This window comes from Anas acuta, chromosome 3, assembly GCF_963932015.1.
Source record: "Anas acuta chromosome 3, bAnaAcu1.1, whole genome shotgun sequence".
NCBI lineage: Eukaryota > Metazoa > Chordata > Aves > Anseriformes > Anatidae > Anas > Anas acuta.
Window position 1 is genome coordinate 117,649,827 of NC_088981.1, and position 21,280 is coordinate 117,671,106.

Here is a 21,280-nt window from a genome sequence, read left to right on the forward strand (position 1 = left end):
GCACACCAAGTTTTCCCAGCGCAATAGCATCTAAGGTTGGAAGTCCAGGGAACGCTCAGGTAATGCTATGCCCTACCCTGAAAGCCTCCCCAATGCTGTATATTTTCCTTAAAAATCTGAATGTTAGCTTTATTTTCCTAGTTACTTCAGGCAATTACACCACACCTGCCAACAAGTTGTTCATCCTTCCCTAATGAGTTGTTCGTACTTACCTCATCCATTGGACTTGAGTGGTATCTTCATTTTTACATCTGCTTCTCATAAGGTTCTCATCTACATCCCTATAATTAGAATATTTTTAGGTTCTCATCCACATCCCCAATAATTAGGATATTTTACCATATATGTAGCTAAATATTATTTCGGATAAGTTTTAGCATCTTCCCCATATCACTACTTGATAGGCCAGCGATTGCCTCTCTCCAGGCAATCCCTTCCTCTACCTCATGTGTGCGAGTGTTCTAAGGACAAGGAGCCAGTGGCGGGTGAGACCAGTCCTGGCAGCTTATACATGGGTGCTGTTGAAGGCAGTGCCTTGTCAATGGCTGTTTGTGTAGCCACATAATGTATGTGAAGGCAAACATTGAGAAGAAGGAAAAGGACAAAATGAATTACAGTCGAACTTTTATTCATGAAATACTAAATGAAGTGGAGGAAGGTATGAAGTCTGTTCCTACCACTGCAAATTACTGTTTTAATAAAGTTTACAAAATGGAATTATCACTGCACCTGTGCAGAATGGCAGCAGAAAGGTTTAAAGACATGCACACAGCATTCAGGAAAGCAAATGATCCAGTCGTCTACCTGGATAGCAAGAGAGAAGACTTCTTTAAATGTTTCCAGATTTCCTGCCAAGGAGCCTCTTGTATCACAACATTTGCTGATTTCCTGTGCAGCAAGATTGCCCCAGCTCTTCGACACGTCATCTACGAGAAGACAGCTCTTGACATAGCTCGAGACGTGAAGGATAAAATTCCAGATTTCAGAGGCAATAGATCCACTCTGGAATATTACATGCTGAAATACCTAGCAGAAGAAGAAAAATTTGAAAATTTCAAGCATTACCTTAATGCCCCAGGAGACTTTTTAAATAATTACATTAAGACAAAAGTTGAGACGTACTGTTTAGATAAGAACAAAAGGCTAGAGATGTTTTTAAGAGACTCCCTCTCTCATTACTATGAAAACATTCAGTCAGCTGTTTTTGCATCAACCACGGTTGTCAAAGACAGAAAAGACAGAAAGGATAAAATCTCTCTTTGGCTGGATGAATTCTGCAGAGCACTTGCAGACATGATAAGCTTGCCCAGGAGCAACCTGAAGGGCATTGAACATCAGGAGATAACAGACGTAGAGTTCCTGAATAATGCCATGACAGAAGCACTGTCTCCCGTTATTGATGATCTCAGGAAAGATTTTGAAGAAGCTCGTATGAGCTCCTTTAAAAGGCAGCCTCACACAATACTGGCTGAGCAGTTTGCAGGGTGCCAGGAGCAGTGTCCATTTTGTGAGGCTGTTTGCACTAACACTATGCCAAACCATGACGGAGACCACCGGGTTGTCTTCCATCGTCCACAAGTTTTGAGAGGATACAGATGGCATAAAACAGACAACCTAGTAATTGATATTTGTTCTAGCAATGTTTCAAGTGGCTGCTTTTTCAGGATTGGTGAAGACACATGGATCCCCTACAAGAAATACCGGGATGCAGGACCTCCATATTCCACTTGGAGCATTGTTCCTGATCCATCCATGCAAGCATAGGAAATGGTTTGTGTCTTTTTTCAGGACACAGCTAGAACAACGCTACAATGGGAAATTTCATGGCAGAGGAGAAATCCCTGCTTCCTGGAAGAGAGTTACAAAACAGAATGCACTCGCTGAACTGGAGAAATGTTAGGCTAAGTTGGTATGAAGGAAAAACTGCAAGTGCTTTGCATTTAAGAAGAACATAATACGAGGATAACCACAAAATCTTCTTGTAATGATTATGACTTAAACCATGCCAAGAAAACTAACTGTAACTGCTAAAACTTTGGGTGAACTAAGGAGTGTTTCTCATGCCATTGCTCAGCGATTCCCTTGCTGTGTGATAAAGTCAAAGTCCTCATCCTTTCTTGCCATAAATATATACATCAGCTTTGTCTTAAAGGAAACTAGAAAAACATTCTGGTAGCAAGCAGTCATACCGCCAAGATCAAGACCAAGTGCCAGATGAAGAGCAAAGGCAGCATTAGCAAGTACCAGTTTTATCAACTGCTATGGGAAAAGAAATGACACTGGCAAAAGAACAGTTTCCCTGCAGCAATACTTGTCACACTTGCAGAAAGGCCAGTAGCATCTGCGAGCAGGTGAACATTTGTGGGGAACTCAGCTGTTTTGGTTTTTGGGATTGTTGTTTGCATTCATAAACTCAGTACTCAGGTTCTGTTCTTTTTCTGATGCCATTAAAGCAATTAACGCAGCAGCCTATGTGGATTTAGACAGTGATTTTAACTCTGTGGTTATTAGGTATATGTCCTAGGTTAAGATGTGCCCCCACTTCCATGAGCCATTCCTATTCATGAGCCTGAGCCTGGCAAAGTTCCCTCCAGCTCCTAGCCACCCCAACTGCTTTTGCCAAGCACTTCTGTGTTGGGTAAAAGCCCTTTATAACCAATGTAGAGAATTAGACAGCTTTGAAGCTTCCTCAGCAGCTGTCAGCAGTGCGTGAGCTTAGCATTTGTGCTGTCAAGACAGGCAGGTGGCAACTGAACAAAAAGGGTCTGGAGAACATGGAAGTGGCTCTGCCTGCACCAGCGCAGAGGGAGGGGGTGTTTACTCTGCACTTTTTCCTGCAATCCTGCTGCAAACCCAATGACCAGAGTCTCCTGAAGAGCTGTCAAGAGTGGTGATTCATTATAATGCTTTGTAGTCTTTGCTAATAAACTGAGTTGGACTGGACTGGTCTCTGCGTGCTTCATTTCAAGGTGAGCCACAATTCTCCTACAATCATAAAATCAGAATGGTTTGGGTTGGAAAGGACTTTGAAGATCATCTAGTTCCAATCCCCCTGCTATGGGCAGGCCCACCTCCCACTAGATCAAGGTTGCTCAAAGCCCCATCCAGCCTGGCCTTGAACACCTCCAGGGATGGGGCATCCACAGCGTCTCTAGGAAACCTGTGCCAGTGCCTCATTGCTGTCATATTAAAGATTTTCTTTAAGAGCAACTAGGTGAGAATGTGCTCACGTAGGTGACAGCCAAAATCCTTTTGCTACCTCGCACCTCTCTCAGGGATAGGGTTCAGGTGGATTCTGACTCTGCTATGATTTCTGTCTCTTCTCCCTCCCATTTCTGTGATGGCTCTGCTTTAGAGCTGCCTGCTTCTTCCACTTCCCCTTGCCTTCCTTGGAGGAGTGCTTGGGAATGTGGCTGCTCCAGCACAACCAGCAACTGCCAAGTTTCACTTTCAGGCACTGAAAGATAATAGCCTGACTTCCAGGAAAGCAAAAAATATCTCCCTGCCATGCAACCTATAAACTGCAGACAGCGCAGAGGCTTGAGGCTCTATAAAGAGTGGGGTCAGGGGTGGGCTGAGGCTGTGCAGGGGCTGCGCTGAGATGGTGCGGGAGCTGGGCTGAGATGCTACTGGAGCTGCAGAGCACCAGGGAGGGCAGGTAGGTCTCTGCTGACATGCACTGGGCACGGCAGGGGCCACATGTGGAGACCCCTTGGCCTCCTGCTCGCTGGGCTGCGAGATGCCAGGAGGGCAGCAGGGCTTTTCGCTCAGGGGAAATGGGCTCTGCTCAGGTGTAGGGGACAGAGAAGCAGGACAGCTGACCCCAAGGAACCAAAGGATGTCCCATCCCAGAGGGCGTACCGCTCAGCAATAAAATCTAGGGGAGTTGGCTGGGGTAGGGGGCAGCCACTGCTAAAGCAAGGGTTAGGCTTCAGTCAGTGGTTGGTAACCAATTGCACTGTGTATCAATTGCTTTGGATATTTGTTGGTTTATTATTATCACCATCATCATCATTACCCCTTCCTTTTCTGTCCTATTAAACTGTCTTCTTCTCAACACGCAGGCTTTTAGCACTTCATAGTATCCTAAAATGGTTTGGATTGGAAGGGACTGTGGTGGTATTGTTCTGCTGGGCAGCTGAGCTCCACCACAACTGCTCTCTCTCTCCCCGTCCTCATAGGAAAAGTGGGAGAAAATGCAATGAAAAGGGTTCATGGGTTGAGATAAGGACAGGGAGATCACTCAACAAGTGTGCTTAGATGAGCTTCTAAGAGCATCTGGATTTTTTTTTGCCCTTTAACTTTTTTTTCTTCAGTTCCCTCCCCCATCCTGCTGTGGGGGTGGGGGGAGCCAGCGAACGGCTGTGTGGTGCTTTGCTGCCTGCCTGGTTAAACCACAACATCCTCCAACACCACCCCAGTGGGCTTCATGCTCCTCTGGCAGCTCCCCCAGGGCCCTTCCACCATGGCCCTGGGCAGGCGTTGGCTGCTCCCTGCATCATGCTCTGAAAACAGCCCCAGAGGCATAGTCTGTGCATTGCCAGGTCATCTACCCGACCATGAGAAACCAAGGCTCCAAATCCTAAAGAATCCTAGAATGGTTTGAGATGGAAGACATATTATAGATCATTGTGGTGGTTCTGCTCGAGTGGGCAGCCGAGCTCCACCACAGACGCTCTCTCACTCCCCCTCCTCAAAGAGGAATGGGGAGAAAATACGATGAAAAAGGCTCAAAGGTTGACATAAGGACAAGAAGACCACACAGTAATTATTTGTGAGGGGAAAGCAGACTCGGCATAGGGAGACAGTAAGGTTTATTGCTTATTACTAACAAGCTAGAGAAGTGAGAAACAAAGGAAAGAAACCAAAAGCACCTTCCCCCCCCCATCCACCCTCTTCCACCTCCTCCCCCCGAGCAGCGCAGGGGAACGGGGGAATGGGGGTTATGGTCAGTCTACAGCACTTCTTCTCTGCCGCTCCTTCTCGGTCACTCTCATCCCCTGTGCTGTGTGGTCCCTCCCATGGGACACAGTCCTTGATGAACTGATCCGGCGTGGGCTTCCCACAGGCAGCAGCTCTTCCAGAACTGCTCCAGATATGAGTCCGTACCACGGGGTCCATCCCTCAGGAGCAAAACTGCTCCAACCTGGCTCCCCCACGGGCAGCAGCTCCTGCCAGGTCACCTGCTCCTGCGTGGTCTCCTCTCCACAGGCTACAGGTCCTATGCTGAGTCTGTTTTGCTCATAACAAAAATTTCTGCATGATCTTCGTGTCCTTCTCTCAAACTTTGAGCCATTTTCATCGTATTTTCTCCCCACTCCTCTTGGAGGAGGGGGAGTGAGAAAGCGGCTGTGGTGGAACTTGGCTGCCCACTCGAGCGGAACCACCACAGCAGCTTATACATGGGTGCTGTTGAAGGCAGTGCCTTGTCCATGGCTATTTGTGCAGCCGTGCCAGTGGTTGCGTGTGTCTGTCTGTCTGTGTCTGCATATTTCAGGGGTGCCCGAGGCTGGGTTCCAGCAGCAGGGCAGAAGAAATGCGTGGGCCGGGAACTATGGAGAGGCCTCTTCTAAGGGATGGTGGCCTCCTCTAACCTGATGTAACAAAAGTCTCTTTTCCCCTTCCACAGCCATGGAGTCACAGGAGGAGAGAGCAGATGCTGGGGAAAAGAATCAACTTGCTCAGCAATTGCTGGCAGAAGCATTTGAGAAGGAAGGACTTGACGAAGAATACTGGCTCCCCAAACTGTCAGAGATATTGGGTGTTAACTCAATAAATGCTTGGAAACATCTGCAATATGAAGACTACCTTAAACTGGAGTGCGAAGTACGGTACCCCTGGGAGACCAAGGCACTCCAAAAGCTCCTGGGAATCACAGGCAACGAAACAGGTGTTGATGAACTGCAGAAACAGCACCTAGAGAGGATGAAGCAGAGGCAAGAAGAAGCCAAGTCAATCCTACAGGAGCTGGAAGAAATGCAGAAGAGCCGTAACCACAGCAAGGAAATGATAAGTAAGAAAGTGGAGGCCCTACAGCAAGCCATGGACATTCCCAAGGAGTACTGGGCACCTCCAGAGAAGGCATTGCTGGATGAGCTGGTGAGCATCCGGAAGCAACTGGAGCAGCAGGAGAAGTTCATGGGGAAGACAGAGAACGTCTCTGACGAGGAGGTCCTGAGGCGGGCATCGGGAGGCCTGGCTCTGCAGGGGATTTACCAAACCAACAGCCTGGAGGATGTGCTGGCAAAGCAAGAGCAACTCATCAGGGTCCCTGATGGCTTCATGCTCACTGGTCCAGTGCAAGGGTCGCTGCTTGACAGGAAGGAGTTCTCCTCCTCTGCAGCAGAAGCCACTTTCACCAAGTCCATGGAGCAGCTGGGGTTCAGCATCAATGCTTCTGTCAAAGGTGGGTTCTGGAGGTTCAGTGTTGAAACAGGTGTAGATTACGGCAAGTCCTCACAGTCAGAGGACTCCCGTCGGTCACGCTCGGAGCAGGCGTACATTTGCACCACCATGTACCAATACATGCCTCTGGCCTCCTACTACTTCCAAAAGGACCAGCTTCGCCTCTCAGACGCAGCCCTGCGAGAGCTGCAAGACATCGAACAGCTTCTGAGCATCACCCAGGAGGCAGACAGGTTCCACCTACTGAAGAGCAGGTGCGCCAGCTTCTTCCGCAGGTTTGGGTCCCACGTGATCCAGGGACCCCTCCACTTTGGGGGAATATTCTGGTGGAAAGCATCTGCCGAAGGTTTCAGGGCAGAGCAATGGGATGAGATGAAGCAACAAACATCTGAAGCACTGAACAGCTACGTCGGGGCTAGCTTCAGCGTCTTCGGTACCAAGTGGGGAGTGAAGGGGGATGCTTCAAAGTCCAGCTCACAGGCATCATTTCAGGGAAGAGACGGAAGCAGCACCCACACAGCAGTTCAGCTCTATGTGACCAAAACAGGGGGCCCAGCAGAGACGGATTCCCTTCCCGAGTGGAAATGCGGGCTTGTGGCCAATAACACAACCTGGTGTGTGATCGACCGGGGCTTTCAGCTGATCCCAGTGTGGGACATAATCCTGTCCAACCACAGCAGCGATTTTAAAGCCTCCCATCAAATGAGCAGCAGCCTCAGGACTGTCTACGAAGCGCTAACGAATCGCAGCACTGGTGTGATCTTTGGAGAAGAACTGGCCAGTGCTGTAGAAGACGCCAGAGCTTTCCTAGAGCAAGTGAAGACCTGGGAGGGGACAGTGGATGAAAAGAAACTGCTCATGTTGCTAGATTTTAAACAGGGTCTGAATAAGAGAACAAAGAATCACAGTGTCTGGATCAACATATGTCTGTCAGACAAAGCATTGCAGGAGTTCCTGGTGAACACTGTTTCTTTTTGCCAGAAGTCTTCTCCGGAAAACACCACCTACATCAAATCTCTGCTGCAGTGCCTGCTTGATCCTCACATCTATTCTGTCAAGGACTTCCCCAGGACTTCCTTTATTATGCAGTGGGTCTTCCAGACGGAGCACACGCTTCCCAAAACTCCCAATATTTCCAGTCTTGAAGATCTCAATACGACACTGCTGCAAATGAAGGAGGACATCATGGAAGTCACCTACGCACCGGCAACTTCTGCATCTGCCATTCATGAGGCAAAGATCAAAGCCACCTTCACTGTAAGCCAGTCTATTTCTTCCTTGCTCCAGTCTCTGCAGCAAAGGGCACAGGAAGACATAGAACTCTTCGTGCTCTTAGTTACAACCAGCACGGGATACCAAGTAGAAAGCAGCACTTTTCAGTACCTCCTTGGGTGTCCAGAAATTAATTTCATGATAAAGGAAATGCACATGGCACATAACGAGTATCAGAGCCTGAAGGAGCAGGATGTTTACAGAGCTCAGGCCTTCCTGCTGCTGAGGGGGCTCACCATAACATCCAAAAACAAGAAGGTCACCCATGAGCAGAAGAATGACCGCCTAGTTTTCATGAAAGAAAAGACGAAAAACACATGGTCCACAGAGATGAAAGCTCTCCTCGAAAAGCACAATGCATTCAAAGACTGGGAGATGCTGGAAAGAGATTTGCAATCCTTCATTGATGGGCAACTGGAGGACACATCTGGCAACCTGAACAAAGATGATATAATGAAAGACCTGGAAGATGCTTTTCAAGGCATGCAGCCTCCCAGTCAGTGCAAACCCAAATCAGACAGCAGCAAATCCAAAGCAAATCAAGCCGCTGCAAACCCAGAGTTCCTCAACTTACTTAAGCGCCTCGGGCTGGAAAGGTACTATCCAAGAAAAATGGGCACAGAAGATTTCCACATAATACACCAGACATCTGTACACAACAGCCAGCCCAGCAAGGACAGCGAGCTACCATTTTACTTCCTGCAAAAGCTCCTGACCATGGATTATCGGGTGAGGTACCTGACTTGCAAGGAGGCCAGTAAGCCAGGAGTCACACCCACACCAAACACCTCAGGGGAGGAGCACGAGCCCTCTGATTCCTTTGATGACTTTCTCAGTGACTTGGACAAAGGAGCCCCTGAATCTGCAAGCAGGGAGAGTCATGTGCACCCCATGGACCTCCAGATGGCAATTTTTCATTGTGCTGATGATTTCATGAGACAGTACCTTTCATCCAAGCTTGCTTTCTGCCAGTTTGCACTACCCCTCCTGGTACCAAACCCGGGCACTTCACAGATAGAGTTCCCTCTCTGGTCCCTCAGCCAAATCAAGAAGAGCTGGAAAGGGACGGTGAGATCGGGAGAGCAGACGAGGATTAGCAGTCACAACAACAAACTCATTTATCAGGCAGAGATGCCCATCGTGTCCTTCCTCCGCATCGGCAGCTCTCCTTTCTCTTCCAAGTCTCAGCTCCTGAATGCCCTGCTGAGCAGGAAGAAACATGACACTTTTTTCCACCACCATTGCGAAGGCAGCACCAAAGACTGCTTCCTGATGAAAGGTGTTGTGGAGATCTCCTGGTACCTTCCCCGTGGTAGTGACAACGACAGCTTTAATGGCCCTGTTGCTTTCTGTAACCTGCATGGAGATGCGAGGGATCACGAACCCCAGCTGCAGTTTTTACAGGAGATCTCTACCGTGAACGTGGTTCTTGTTTCTGAGTTGGATCAGAGCAACGAGAAAAAAGGCAGGAGAATTTTACATGATCTGTGGCAGTCTCAGAGGCCTTTGGTTTGCCTTTTCACTGAGAAAGAGAGCGTTGCAGCTGTCCGATCTAGCCAAAACGTAAGAATAGGGATCAAGAACAGAAATGAAGCAGAATTAGTGGCTGAGCTGACAAAAACCATCCGAGACCTAGTGGAAGGGTCGAGCACGCTTGTTAGCCTCAATGCATGCCTGAGCACAGCTCGCCAGCACGGCTTCTTAGTCGATGAAGATGCAGAAGCGTGCGTGACAGCCAAAGAAACAGCAATCACACTGGTGAATCTGTTGAAGAAGGAGAAGTTGTCTGAGATCAAATCACAGCTACTGCCTCTTCAGGGAAAACTGTGGTACATGTGGTGTGAAAAGGACAAAGAACTCACTCGCTTGCAGGAAAAGGGGAACAAGAGCATAGAGCATCATCGGAGCCAAATTGAATTGGAGAAGTCTGCAATACGAAGAAAGCAACTAGGCAAAGCGTTTCCCCTCAATCAGCTGATGAAAACAGTCCTTGACTTTCTCCATTCACAGCCAGACAATACCAAGAAATTCTTTCTGCAGTGGATGAAGATCTTCATGGGCGACATCTCCTCTGATCGCCTTGATGAGCTGAAGAGAGAGTACCATCAGTTATGGTCTCAAATCCTGGCATTAAAGAAAAGCAATGAAAGCAACAACCTGAAAACTCTATTGGTTAAGAAATTAGATGCCCTTTCTGATGAAATCAATGATTCGTCCATTGGCCTTGAGCATATTTTGAGAGAGGTGGGGCAGATTTATGAGGCACTGGAATCAACATACTCCAAAGAAAATTGGTATGTCAAACTATCTGAAATTGCTGCCAATCTGATGGTTTTAGGGTATCCCATTGAGCTGATGGATGGCGATGCTTCTTATGTACCACTGCAATGGATTGGAGCCGTCTTTGACAGGTTAATTGAGAAGCTAGGGGACAAGCGAATATTTGTGCTTTCCGTGCTTGGCATCCAGAGCACAGGGAAGTCAACCCTGCTGAATGCCATGTTTGGTCTCCAGTTTAAGGTCAGCTCAGGGAGGTGCACCCAGGGAGCGTTTATGCAGCTCATTAAAGTGGACGAGAAGCTCCAACAGGATTTGAACTTTGATTACCTGCTTGTTGTTGACACAGAAGGACTTCGTGCCATAGAGATGGCCAATAAGCAGTCACTTAACCACGACAATGAGCTGGCCACCTTTGTCATTGGCATCGGAAACATGACTCTGATCAACATCTTTGGAGAAAATCCTTCGGAAATGCAAGACGTCCTTCAGATTGCTGTGCAGGCTTTCCTGAGGATGAAGCAAGTTAATATTTCCCCAGGCTGCCTCTTTGTGCACCAAAACGTGGGCGAAATAACCGCAAAGGAAAAGAACATGGAGGGACAAAGACGTCTGCAGGAAAAGCTGGATGAAATGACCGTGATTGCGGCCCAGCAGGAATTCTGTGACATCACCTGCTTCAGCGACGTCATCCGCTTTGACGTGAACACCCACATTCATTACTTTGCTCACCTGTGGGAAGGAAACCCACCGATGGCACCGCCCAACCCCACCTACAGCCAGAACGTCCAGGAATTAAAGAGCAAAATTCTTCAAGCTGCCAAGAAGGAATCGCACAGCAGCGTTTTGAGGCTCTCCAGCTTTAAAGTTCGTATTAGTGACCTGTGGAATGCCCTGCTGAATGAAAACTTTGTTTTCAGCTTCAAGAATTCAGTGGAGATTGCTGCCTACAAGAAACTGGAAACTGCATTTAGTCAGTGGACCTGGCAGCTGAGAAGTCACATCTTAGACTTGCAAATGAAACTGGAAAACAAGGTGCGGAACGGGGAGTTGGACAAGGTCACCACAGAACACCTTGAAAAACTGGTGCAAGAGAGAAGTGATGCCATCACCAAGAACATGGAAACGTTCTTCAGTGAAGACAGAGACCATGAAATACTGATCCAGTGGAAAAGCAGCACGGAACTGAAGCTGAAAGAACTGAGAGAGTCCCTTCTTGTTGAAATGCGAAGGAAGTGTGAGAAACTTCTAGAAGTAAAGAAGAGCCAGAGTAAAATGGATGAGAGGAAGTCTGAATATGAAAATGAGCTCCTGAGAAAGAGCAGAGAGTTGGCCTTGTCTCTAAAAGGCCAGAAATTAGGTGAAAGTGAACTGAGAAACCGCTTCAATTCTATCTGGATGGAGTGGCTTTATGAAGTCTCTTCTGCTGCTCCCCCTCAGGAAGAGGTGGACATTGATGTGGACATAGAAAATATCCTTCTAGATCACTTTAAGGAGCCTAATGTAGATAAACACATATTGAATTTATACCAAAATAATACATTTTCTCTTGACATAGAGAAACATGTGTCTAAGAAAAAAGGCTTCCGCATGTTTTATAAGGGTTTCAACGATGCCGATGTGAACAACATGCACCACATTACAGATAGCATCATAAAGCGTGTGAAGGAAAGCATTGAGAAGAAGGAAAAAGATAAAATGGATTACAGTCGAACTTTTATTCATGAAATACTAAACGAAGTGGAGGGAGGTATGAAGTCTGTTCCTAACACTGCAAATTACACTTTTAATAAAGATTACAAAATAGATTTATCACTGCACCTGTGCAGAATGGCAGCAGAAAGGTTTAAAGACATGCACACAGCATTCAGGAAAGCAAATGATCCAGTCGTCTACCTGGAGAGCAAGAGAGAAGACTTCTTTAAATGTTTCCAGATTTCCTGCCAAGGAGCCTCTTGTATCACAACATTTGCTGATTTCCTGTGCAGCAAGATTGCCCCAGCTCTTCGACACGCCATCTACGAGAAGACAGCTCTTGACATAGCTCGAGACGTGAAGGATAAAATTCCAGATTTCGGAGGCAATAGATCCACTCTGGAAGCTTGCATGCTGAAATACCTAGCAGAAAATGAACATTTTCAAAAATTCATGTATTATCTTAATGCCCCAGGAGAATTTTTAAATAATTACATTAAGACAAAAGTTGAGACGTACTGTTTAGATAAGAACAGAAGGCTAGAGATGTTTTTAAGAGAATCCCTCTCTCGTTACTATGAAAACATTCAGTCAGCTGTTTTTGCATCAACCACGGTTGTCAAAGACAGAAAAGACAGAAAGGATCAAATCTCTCTTTGGCTGGATGAATTCTGCAGAGCACTTGGAGACATGATAAGCTTGCCCAGGAGCGACCTGAAGGGCATTGAACGTCAGGAGATAACAGACATAGAGTTCCTGAATAATGCCATGACAGAAGCACTGTCTCCCGTTATTGATGATCTCAGGAAGGAGTTTAAAGAAGCTCGTATGAGCTCCTTTGAAAGGCAGCCTCACACAATAGTGGCTGAGCAGTTTGCAGGGTGCCAGGAGCAGTGTCCATTTTGTGAGGCTGTTTGCACTAACACTATGCCAAACCATGACGGAGACCACCGGGTTGTCTTCCATCGTCCACAAGCTTTCACAGGACTCAAATGGCATGAAAAAAGAGGATCTAAATGGCATGAAACAGACAACCTAGTCATTGATATTTGTTCTAGCAGTGTTTCAAGTGACTGCTCATTCAGGATTGGTGAAGACACATGGATCCCCTACAAGAAATACCGGGATGCAGGACCTCCATATTCCACTTGGAGCATTCCTCCTGATCCATCCATGCAAGCATACTGGAAATGGTTTGTGTCTTCTTTCAGGACACAGCTAGAACAATGCTACAATGGGAAATTTCATGGCAAAGGAGAAATTCCTGCTTCATGGCAAAGAGTTACAAAGCAGAATGCACTCGCTCAGCTGGAGAAATGTTAGGCTAAGTTGGTACGAAGGAAAAACTGCAAGTGCTTTGCATTTTAGAAGAACATAATACGGGGATAACCACAAAATCTTCTTGTAATGATTATGACTTAAACCTTGTCAATAAAACTAAATGTAATTGCTACAATATTGGGTGAACTGAGGAGTGCTTCTCATGCTGCTGCTCAGCGATTCCTTTGCTGTGTGATAAAGTCCAAGTCCTCTTCCTTTCTTGCCATAAATATTTACATCAGCTTTGTCTTAAAGCAAACTAGAAAAATATTCCGGTAGCAAGCAGTCATACCGCCAAGATCAAGACCAAGTGCCAGATGAAGAGCAAAGGCAGCATTAGCAAGTACCAGTTTTATCAACTGCTATGGGAAAAGAAATGACACTGGCAAAAGAACAGTTTCCCTGCAGCAATACTTGTCACACTTGCAGAAAGGACAGCGGGGTCTGCGAGCAGGTGAACATTTGTGGGGAACTTGGCTATTTTGTTTTTTGGGATTCTTATTTGCACTCATAAACTCAGTGCTCGGGTGCCGTTTTCTTTCTGATGTCATTAAAGCAATTAACGCAGCAGCCTATGTGGATTTAGACAGTGATTTTTGACTGTGTGGTTATTAGGTATATGTCCTAGGTTAAGATGTGCCCCCACTTCCATGAGCCATTCCTACTCATGAGCCTGGCAAAGTTCCCTCCAGCACCTAGCCACCCCAACTGCTTTTGCCAAACACTTCTGTGTTGGGTAAAAGCCCTTTATAACCAACGTAGAGAATTAGACAGCTTTGCAGCTTCCTCAGCAGCTGTCAGCAGTGCGTGAGCTTAGCATTTGTGCTGTCAAGACGGGCAGGTGACAACTGAAGAAAAAGGGTCTGGAGAACATGGAAGTGGCTCTGCCTGTACCAGCGCAGAGGGAGGGGGTGTTTACTGTGCACTTTTCCTGCAATCCTGCTGCAAACCCAATGACCAGAATCTCCTGAAGAACTGTCAAGAGTGGTGATTCATTATAATGCTTTGTAGTCTTTGCTAAGAAACTGTTTGAGTTGGACTGGACTAGTCTCTGTGTGCTTCATTTCAAGGTGAGTCACAATTCTCCTAGAATCATAAAATCAGAATGGTTTGGGTTGGAAAGGACTTTGAAGATCATCTAGTTCCAATCCCCCTGCTATGGGCAGGCCCACCTCCCACTAGATCAAGGTTGCTCAAAGCCCCATCCAGCCTGGCCTTGAACACCTCCAGGGATGGGGCATCCACAGCATCTCTAGGAAACCTGTGCCAGTGCCTTATTGCTGTCATATTAAAGATTTTCTTCCTTGTTTCTAATCTAAATCTCCCCTCTTTTAGTTTAAAGCCATTATCCCTTGTCCTATTGTTACACGTCCTGATAAAGAGTCCCACCCCAGCTTTCCTGTAGAATCCTAGAATCATGAAGCTTGGAAAAGCCCTCCAAGATCATCTGGTCTAACCATCACCTGATCACCAATGTCACCACCAAACCATGTCCCCAAGCACCACGTCCAACCTCTCCTTGAACACCCCCAGGGATGGTGATGCCACTGCCTCCCTGGGCAACCCATCCCAAGGCCTGACTGCTCTTTCTGAGCAGAAATGTCTCCTCATTTCCAGCATGAACCTCCCCTGGCACAACTTGGGCCCATTCCCTTCTTATCGATGGGTGTCACATTTGCAAGTCTCCAGTCATCTGCAACATCTCCAGTTGACTAGGCCCGCTGATACATGATGGAAATGATGGAGGGGATCCTTCCTCAGCACTGGTGAGGCCCCGTCTGCAGTACTGGGAACAGGTCTGGGCTCCCCAGGATGAGAGAGACCTGGACGTACGGGAAAGAGGCCATGAAGACACTGCATTCCTAACTCATCTAACAGTCCAGCCATCAAATTCATCTCTCTCCAAGACTGTTCTGTCCAAGGCCATTTCCAAAACCATCAACAATCGTCTCAGAGTTTGTGCAGGATGGGAAAAGCCCCCGCGCTGAAGCAGGCCAAGAGCAGCTGCTCCTGGCAGGAGGACCAGGGGTGAACAGGGACTCACAAGCCCCCCCGGCCCTAATTCATCTAATAGTCCGGTACATCTCGCACACCAGAGTAAATCAGGAAACAATAATTTTATACGCCCCCCGGGATAATAAGCTGATAAAAAATACAACCAGTATGCATTTGTCAAGACCAAATGCTATCCTGACAATCTAATTCCCTTCACTGATGGCTTAATTGGCCTTGAGGATGGGGAGACCAGGCTGAGCCTCACTATGACCAACTCCCAGGGCAGGATGAGGCCTTGGTGATGCAGCTTGGGGAAGGGTCTGCAAACCCCCAATCCCAACCTGCTTCCTAAATGCAAGGCTAGGTGGCAGCCAGCCTGGGGCTCTGGGAATGTGTGTCAGCTGTGCAAGGCTGCTCCAGAAGGGTAAAACCTCTAATTTTGAGGTGGATGTGGTGGGAGTGTTTTGGGGGAGGACAGAGCAAAGGCAGCAGTCCCTGGGCAGGACTCCGTACGATTTTACATTTGCATCCCACTAGGCCGGGGTGCGGGCCAGCACAGGCAGGCAGCAGAAAAAACAACAGACCCACAGCTGAAACACAAAGAGTAAATTTATTTTCATTACAGAATCACAGAATAGTCTAGTTTGGAAGAGACCTCCAAGATCACCTAGTCCAACCTCTGACCTAACACTAACCAGTCCTCCACTAAACCATACCACCAAGCTCTACATCTAAACGTCTTTTCAAGACCTCCAGGGATGGTGACTTAACCACTTCCCTGGGCAGCCCGTTCCAATGCCTAACAACCCTTTTGGTAAAGAAGTTTTCCCTAATATCCAACCTAAACCTCCCTTGGCACAACTTCAGCCCATTCCCTCTCATCCTATCATTGGTGTGTGTATATTTGATGCCATACTTCTGATGCAGCAACTGTTGATAAAATCACAGAAGCCCGGAGCAGTTTGGGCTGGCAGGGCCCTCAGAGCCCCCCCCAGTGCCACCCCCTGCAAGGTCTTAACACCCTTTGGTACATGTGTGTGATGTCGGTCTCTGACAGAAGATCTGCAGCTGGTAAGGGGCCTCTCAGCCTCCAGCAGTGTCCTGGAGAGCTGTCCCTGATCGTGGGGTGGCCGCCACCACGCGGCCCGCTGCTGTGCAGGGAAAGCCCCCAAAAGCTCATGCAGCCATATTTATGGAATAAAGCGGTTGGCTTGTAGTCAGACTACAAAAAATGGGAAAGGCAAGCACAACACTCCTTGCACCCACGACTTCTTTTACTCCCTGATAAATTAGTCTTGGAAGAACCTCCTGCTATTCGCTTGTTAATCACATGATGATGAAATGGCCTCAAGTTGCACGAGGGGACGTTTAGGTTGGATATTAGGGAAAATTTGTTCACTAAAGGGTTGCGAGGCATTGGAAGAGGATGCCCAGGAAAGTGGTTGGGCCACCATCCCTGGAGGTGTTCAAAAGGCGTGTAGAGGTGGCGCTTAGGGACATGGTGTAGTGGTAGACTGCTCAGTGCTAGGTTAACAGATGGACGTGGTGGTCTTGGAGGTCTGTGCCAACCTAAATGATTCCATGGTCCTGGGAACTGGTTTCCAGGCTGAAGAACATCAAAGCACACCACACAACCTGATTCAGGGGGGTTCCAAAGAACAGGCAGGAATCAAGGAAGTTCGTGGCCTGGTCAGGGCCTAGGCCTTTCTTTCTTGGGAGCCCGAGCCAAGCTGCTATGGGCTAGGTCAAGGAGTTGAGTGCATCCATCGCAGTTAACCGTAGGTATTCTTGTTAGTGGTGGTTGGCAGTAATCTGTAATCAGGTAGAGAAGCTTAGGGAATAAAGCCTCGGTGTCCTCATGTATCATGGACTCCTGTGAACCACCAGCTGCAATTTCCATGCACCCAAGGGTGACACAGGAAAGGTGTTGGGTGGCAGTGCCTGCAGGGTGGTAGGGGACATCCCTTGGCACAGATGTCCCTCCAGACATCTTCCAGTGCTTGTTTTACCACCTCTACCAGGGTGCACTTCCCCAGTTTGGTGCCTCTCAGCCCCAGTTTGGACCTGTTTGCCCTTTGGAGGATGCAGGCCTGAGCAGCTCCAAGGGGCAGGAGAAGGACAGCAGCTCAGCTCTGTGCTGATGTCCCAGGATCCCGGGACAGGAACAGCCGGATGGACTGCCACAATGCCCAGGACATCCCGAATCAACAGCCCCAGGAGGTCATACAGCAGCCAAGAAGAGGAAGCCTTGAGTGAGCATCCTCTTGTGCATCCCTCTGGAGCCCATGGTGCTGCAGGAGGTTACCAGCGTGAAGGCAGGGGAGACAAAGGAAGGGATGGGCAGCAGCTGGGGCACACCAGGAGATGTGCTGTAGAAATCCAGATTCTGAAGGAGCAGGGGCAACAGGACAGGGGACACACAGAGAGTGTCATCTGCCTGGATGCCCAAAACAGCCCCAACAGGATCCCTCAGCACAATGGCTTAGAAAGGTAAGGCTGGGATAAGAGAGAGGGTCCTAACATGGAAAAGCAGTTACTGAAAAGGGAGAAAGAACAAATGGTGAATTGTCACTGTGGAGGGAAGCCTCCGGGGAACACCCCCTGAATACTCAAGAGAAGATGGGAGCTGTGGTGGTGGCACTGACCAGTAGTAAGGGGCTGCAAAGGCTGTGGCAGGATGGAAGGAGACCGGCTGCTGAAAGGGCAGACTGCTCTGCAAAGAGATGCACACCCAAAAAGCAGGCTCAGCCTCACGCCTCCAGGGATGAATATGACGCCAGCTCCCCAGGCGAGACCTTGGGGTTGTAACAAGCAGGTCCACAATGGCAAAGATGTTCGAGCCAGGGAGCTGGGAAGAAACGTGTCTGCGGGGCAGGGGAAAATGTGCACGTGGCAAGGGTTTGCTGGGCCAGGAGCACGCTTGCTGGAAGCATCCTGCTTTGTGAAGCCTGGAGCAGACGGAGCTTTCTCCCACCTGACCGTGGGAGCAGAAAGGAGCCACCAGCACAAGGAGCTCCTGCCCCTGCAGCACCCCCACCGCCAGCAGGAGCACTGATTCCCACTCTGGGCATTCACATCTTCAACACGTGCTGCCCCCAGTGAGATTTGGGATTAGGGGAGGTGAGGTTTGGGATTGGGGGAGGTGAGATTTGGGATTAGGGGAGGTGAGATTTGGGATTTGGGGAGCCATGCCAGCAGGGACTACAGGAATAAAAGTACAAACGGGTGCAAAACCAGATGGCACAGCATGAAACAACCTGTGGTCCATGCAGGGGAGCAGCAGGACCTGGCCCCAGCCAGTGCTCCACTGCCCTATAAACTCGGGGTCCCCAGCCCCCTGCAAGCCCCAGCCCCCTACAAGCCCCAGCCCCGGCTCTTTGCAGAACAGAATGGGCAAATTGGGAGTGAGCCCCCATCACCCAGTAACTCCCCTGTCACCCACCACGCTGGCACCCTCAGGCTGCCCTGGCTGTGCCCCAGACCCCCGGGGGATCCAAGCACAACAGCAGTGCCAGGACCCCATATGCAGCTGGGCTGCTGTGCATGGGTACAACAGGCTCCCAGCAAGGAGTGGGGAACCTTCTACCTCATGCCCAAAGCCAAGGCTGCCTCTCCTCGCTGTCTGGGAGGCAGCAGGTCCCTCAAGCACAGCCACTCTGGAGGTTCCACAGCTCCAGCCACGTTTGTTGAGGCCCTCAGCCCTGCCCTGCTGCTCTGCACACCCTGCCAGCCCCGGGGTCGGAGGCAGAGGGTGCCCCAGCACCTCCTTCGTGGGCTCCCCCATCGATGCGCTGCTCCCGGGCACAGCCAAGGAAGGTGTCACACCTCCGTGTCCCCTCTCTGTATCCCTCACACCCTGGGGTTGCAGCAGGATCTGGTGGCTGGGGACAATCCCTGCTGTGTTATTGCCACAGGGCTCCCCACACCCCGCGGGGCGCAGTGGCACCTTGTGGGACCCGGTGTCACCCGGCAGCAGGTGGCTCACGGGGCGAGGGGCGAGGGCAGGCTCCTTCTCCTCGCGCAGCCCTGCCTCTCCAGCCAGGTTTGGGTTTTTCTGGGGGACACGGTAGCCTCGGGACTCCTTCCAGCACTGCTTCCATGTCGTGTGCTTAATTCCAGCCGCCGCTTTGTCATCCCATGGCATCGCCTCCCTGCTCGCAAGCTCCTGTCCACGTCACTCTGAGGACAGAGGTGACCGCAGACCATCTGGAGGCACCCCCGGCGTCCTCGCGGCCGGTGCCCCCCGTGGATGCGCTAAGGGGGATGCTCACCCCCGGCAATGCTCAGCAGCTCCTCCAGCTCCTGCTGCAGCCGCAGCCCCAGCAGCTCCCGCAGCAGCTCTCGGCGCCGGCTGCGGGGGGCGACCCCCATGCGCCGCAGGGTCCCCTCGGTCATTCGCAGTAGGGCCCGGCCGCTGACCCCGTGCTCGGCCGCCAGCTGCACCAGGTCCCCGTCCCCGCACCGCGCATCCAGCCAGGCGCACACCTCCGGCACTGACCACTGTGCTGGGGGCCCCTCCGAGACCTGCACCGGGAAGAGAGGGGTGAGCTGGGGTGTCCCCTCGCCCCCCCAGCCCGTCCCTCCAGCCCCGTGGGGGATACGGAGTCAGGCTGGCTGCTCCATGCCCAAATTCCACCCCTCCCCGAAATGGGACCCTTCTACCATCCCCGTGCCCATGCTGGTGCCGGTGCTCACATCCCCGTGGGGTCTCCCGTTCACCCCCGGGGACACTCCAGTCCCCAGTCCCCCAGCCCCCAGCCCCTGCCCTCACTCACCTCGGCCAGCGAACATCCCTCCGACAGAACCTCGGCACCATCCTGCACCTCGGCACCATCCTGCGCCTCGGTGTCCATGTGGGGGTCCGGCAGGGCGCGGGGGCAGCTGGGGCTCCCTACAGAGGGGGCTGCAAAAGCTGGGGTGAGCACAGCCCCCTGCACCCCTGTTCCACACCATCCCCTGGGGTGTGGTGGCTGCCCTCCCCCAGTGCAGACCCCTCCTGCCCACCCAATTCCCGTCCCCCCAGTTGGAACTGGGACAAGGCCCCAGCACCCATCCTGCCGCGTGGGCGCACGGAGCCGGGCACACCCGGGAAGCGAGACCAGCCCCAGCTCCCCACCACCTCCGCAAGCCCCGGGGGGCTCCGGCGTGCCCTGGCACCCCCAAGCCAGCCCAGACCCCTTCCCCAGCCCAACATCCTCCTCCCAACCACCCTGCAGCTCACACCTCCGCCCTGGGTCGAGCAGGAACCCACCGCATGGGAAGCAGGAGAGCAAAAGGAACCTTTGCCCGGGCGCTCCCTCTGCAGGCACCCCAACAGCACCCAGGGCTGCCAGGGGCGCGGCGGCTGCTCTGCGAGCTCCAATCGTGCTCCCCCTTCCTCTTTGCCCTACCCCAGCCCTGGCTTCACCCTCCCCACCCAGCTCCAGGGGTTGGCGAGACCCCAGCCAGAGCCAGACACAAGGTTTTCCAGGGGTTGGAGGAGGGCAGAGCGGGGCAGCATCCTTACCACAACCAGGTGCAGGAGCTCTGCAAAGGCTCCCCCCTCTCCCATCCCCGTTAGGTGCAGAAGGGGCCCATCGCAGCCCGTCCCACGGGGTAAAAGCCCCCACGCAGATCGGCACGGGGCGCACCGCAGCAGCCTCACCTCCAGCGCGAGCGCCAGAACAGGGCGAGCCCCGAGGATGAGTCACATCCCGAAGTGTTGCAGCCCTGCCCCTACCTGCAACAGTCCCCGCTGCCCGTGCCCCCCTTCCACGCAGCCCCGGGGGGGGTCCTGGGGCCAGCTCAGTGCCCACGCAGGCAGCGCCAGGCTGGGTAGCAAAGTGAGCAACCAGACATCGCTGTCGGGTGGCAAAATATCTTTAAAGGCTGCTGAAGCCAACACATCCCGCAAAGTAGGAGTGCACCAAGCTATTAAGCAACTTCCAGGGGTGGGGAGAAAAAAAAATAAAAGAAAAAAAAAAAGTCTTGTGCATCCAGGTAGACGCAGAGCTGGCAGGACGTTGACGGAGCCCTGGGAACGTGCTCCTACGTGTGTGGGAACGCCGGGGAGTGCAGTGGTGCTGCTTCACACTGTCCTACCCCAATGGGCTGGGAGGCATGGAAAGGAGGGTGGGGATCAGTGCCTGGTCTCCACAGCACCTCTCCCCATCCCCAGACCCCAAAAAGACCTCTGCCCCGTGAAGCTCTTGGTGACGTGGACGCCCCCAGCTACCCAAATGTGGGCAGAGGGATGGATTTTCAGCCACTCCAGCTGCCCAGAACGGTCCGACCGCAGCAGAGCCTCCCTCTGCTGGGACACCAGGTCCACAAAGCA

General features: G+C 50.8%; 2 protein-coding genes across 6 annotated transcripts; one reads left to right on the forward strand and one right to left on the reverse strand.

Annotated features, from left to right (window-relative positions):
* Positions 1-5,473: 5,473 nt before the first annotated feature.
* On the forward strand, positions 5,474-14,152 carry LOC137854992 (interferon-induced very large GTPase 1-like). The gene has a single exon (XM_068679050.1). The coding sequence runs from the start codon at positions 5,632-5,634 to the stop codon at positions 12,970-12,972; it is 7,341 nt and encodes a 2,446-aa protein (XP_068535151.1). The 5' UTR covers positions 5,474-5,631; the 3' UTR covers positions 12,973-14,152.
* Positions 14,153-18,626: 4,474 nt separating this feature from the next.
* LOC137854993 (sterile alpha motif domain-containing protein 12-like) lies at positions 18,627-21,280 on the reverse strand. 5 transcript variants are annotated; one of them, XR_011095479.1, is made up of 4 exons: positions 21,135-21,280; positions 20,609-21,054; positions 19,740-19,867; positions 18,627-19,488 (listed from the first exon to the last, which is right to left on the reverse strand). XR_011095479.1 is itself a non-coding variant. In XM_068679051.1 (3 exons), the coding sequence occupies exons 1-3, from the start codon at positions 19,815-19,817 to the stop codon at positions 19,139-19,141; spliced, it is 336 nt and encodes a 111-aa protein (XP_068535152.1). In that variant the 5' UTR covers positions 19,818-20,179; the 3' UTR covers positions 18,627-19,138. The 5 variants fall into 5 exon arrangements, 1 of the variants encoding a protein (XP_068535152.1); XR_011095478.1 differs by lacking the exon at positions 21,135-21,280 and having other exon boundaries at positions 20,684-20,702; XR_011095477.1 differs by lacking the exon at positions 21,135-21,280 and having other exon boundaries at positions 20,471-20,609.

Excerpts from the sequence above, each read along its gene's own strand:
- LOC137854992 (XM_068679050.1), top strand. The coding sequence starts at position 5,632 with ATGGAGTCACAGGAGGAGAGAGCAGATGCTGGGGAAAAGAATCAACTT.
- LOC137854993 (XM_068679051.1), bottom strand. The coding sequence starts at position 19,817 with ATGGACACCGAGGCGCAGGATGGTGCCGAGGTGCAGGATGGTGCCGAG. Across the intron at positions 19,489-19,739 it reads AGGGATGTTCGCTGGCCGAG|GTCTCGGAGGGGCCCCCAGC; the intron begins GTGAGTGAGGGC and ends TTCCCGGTGCAG.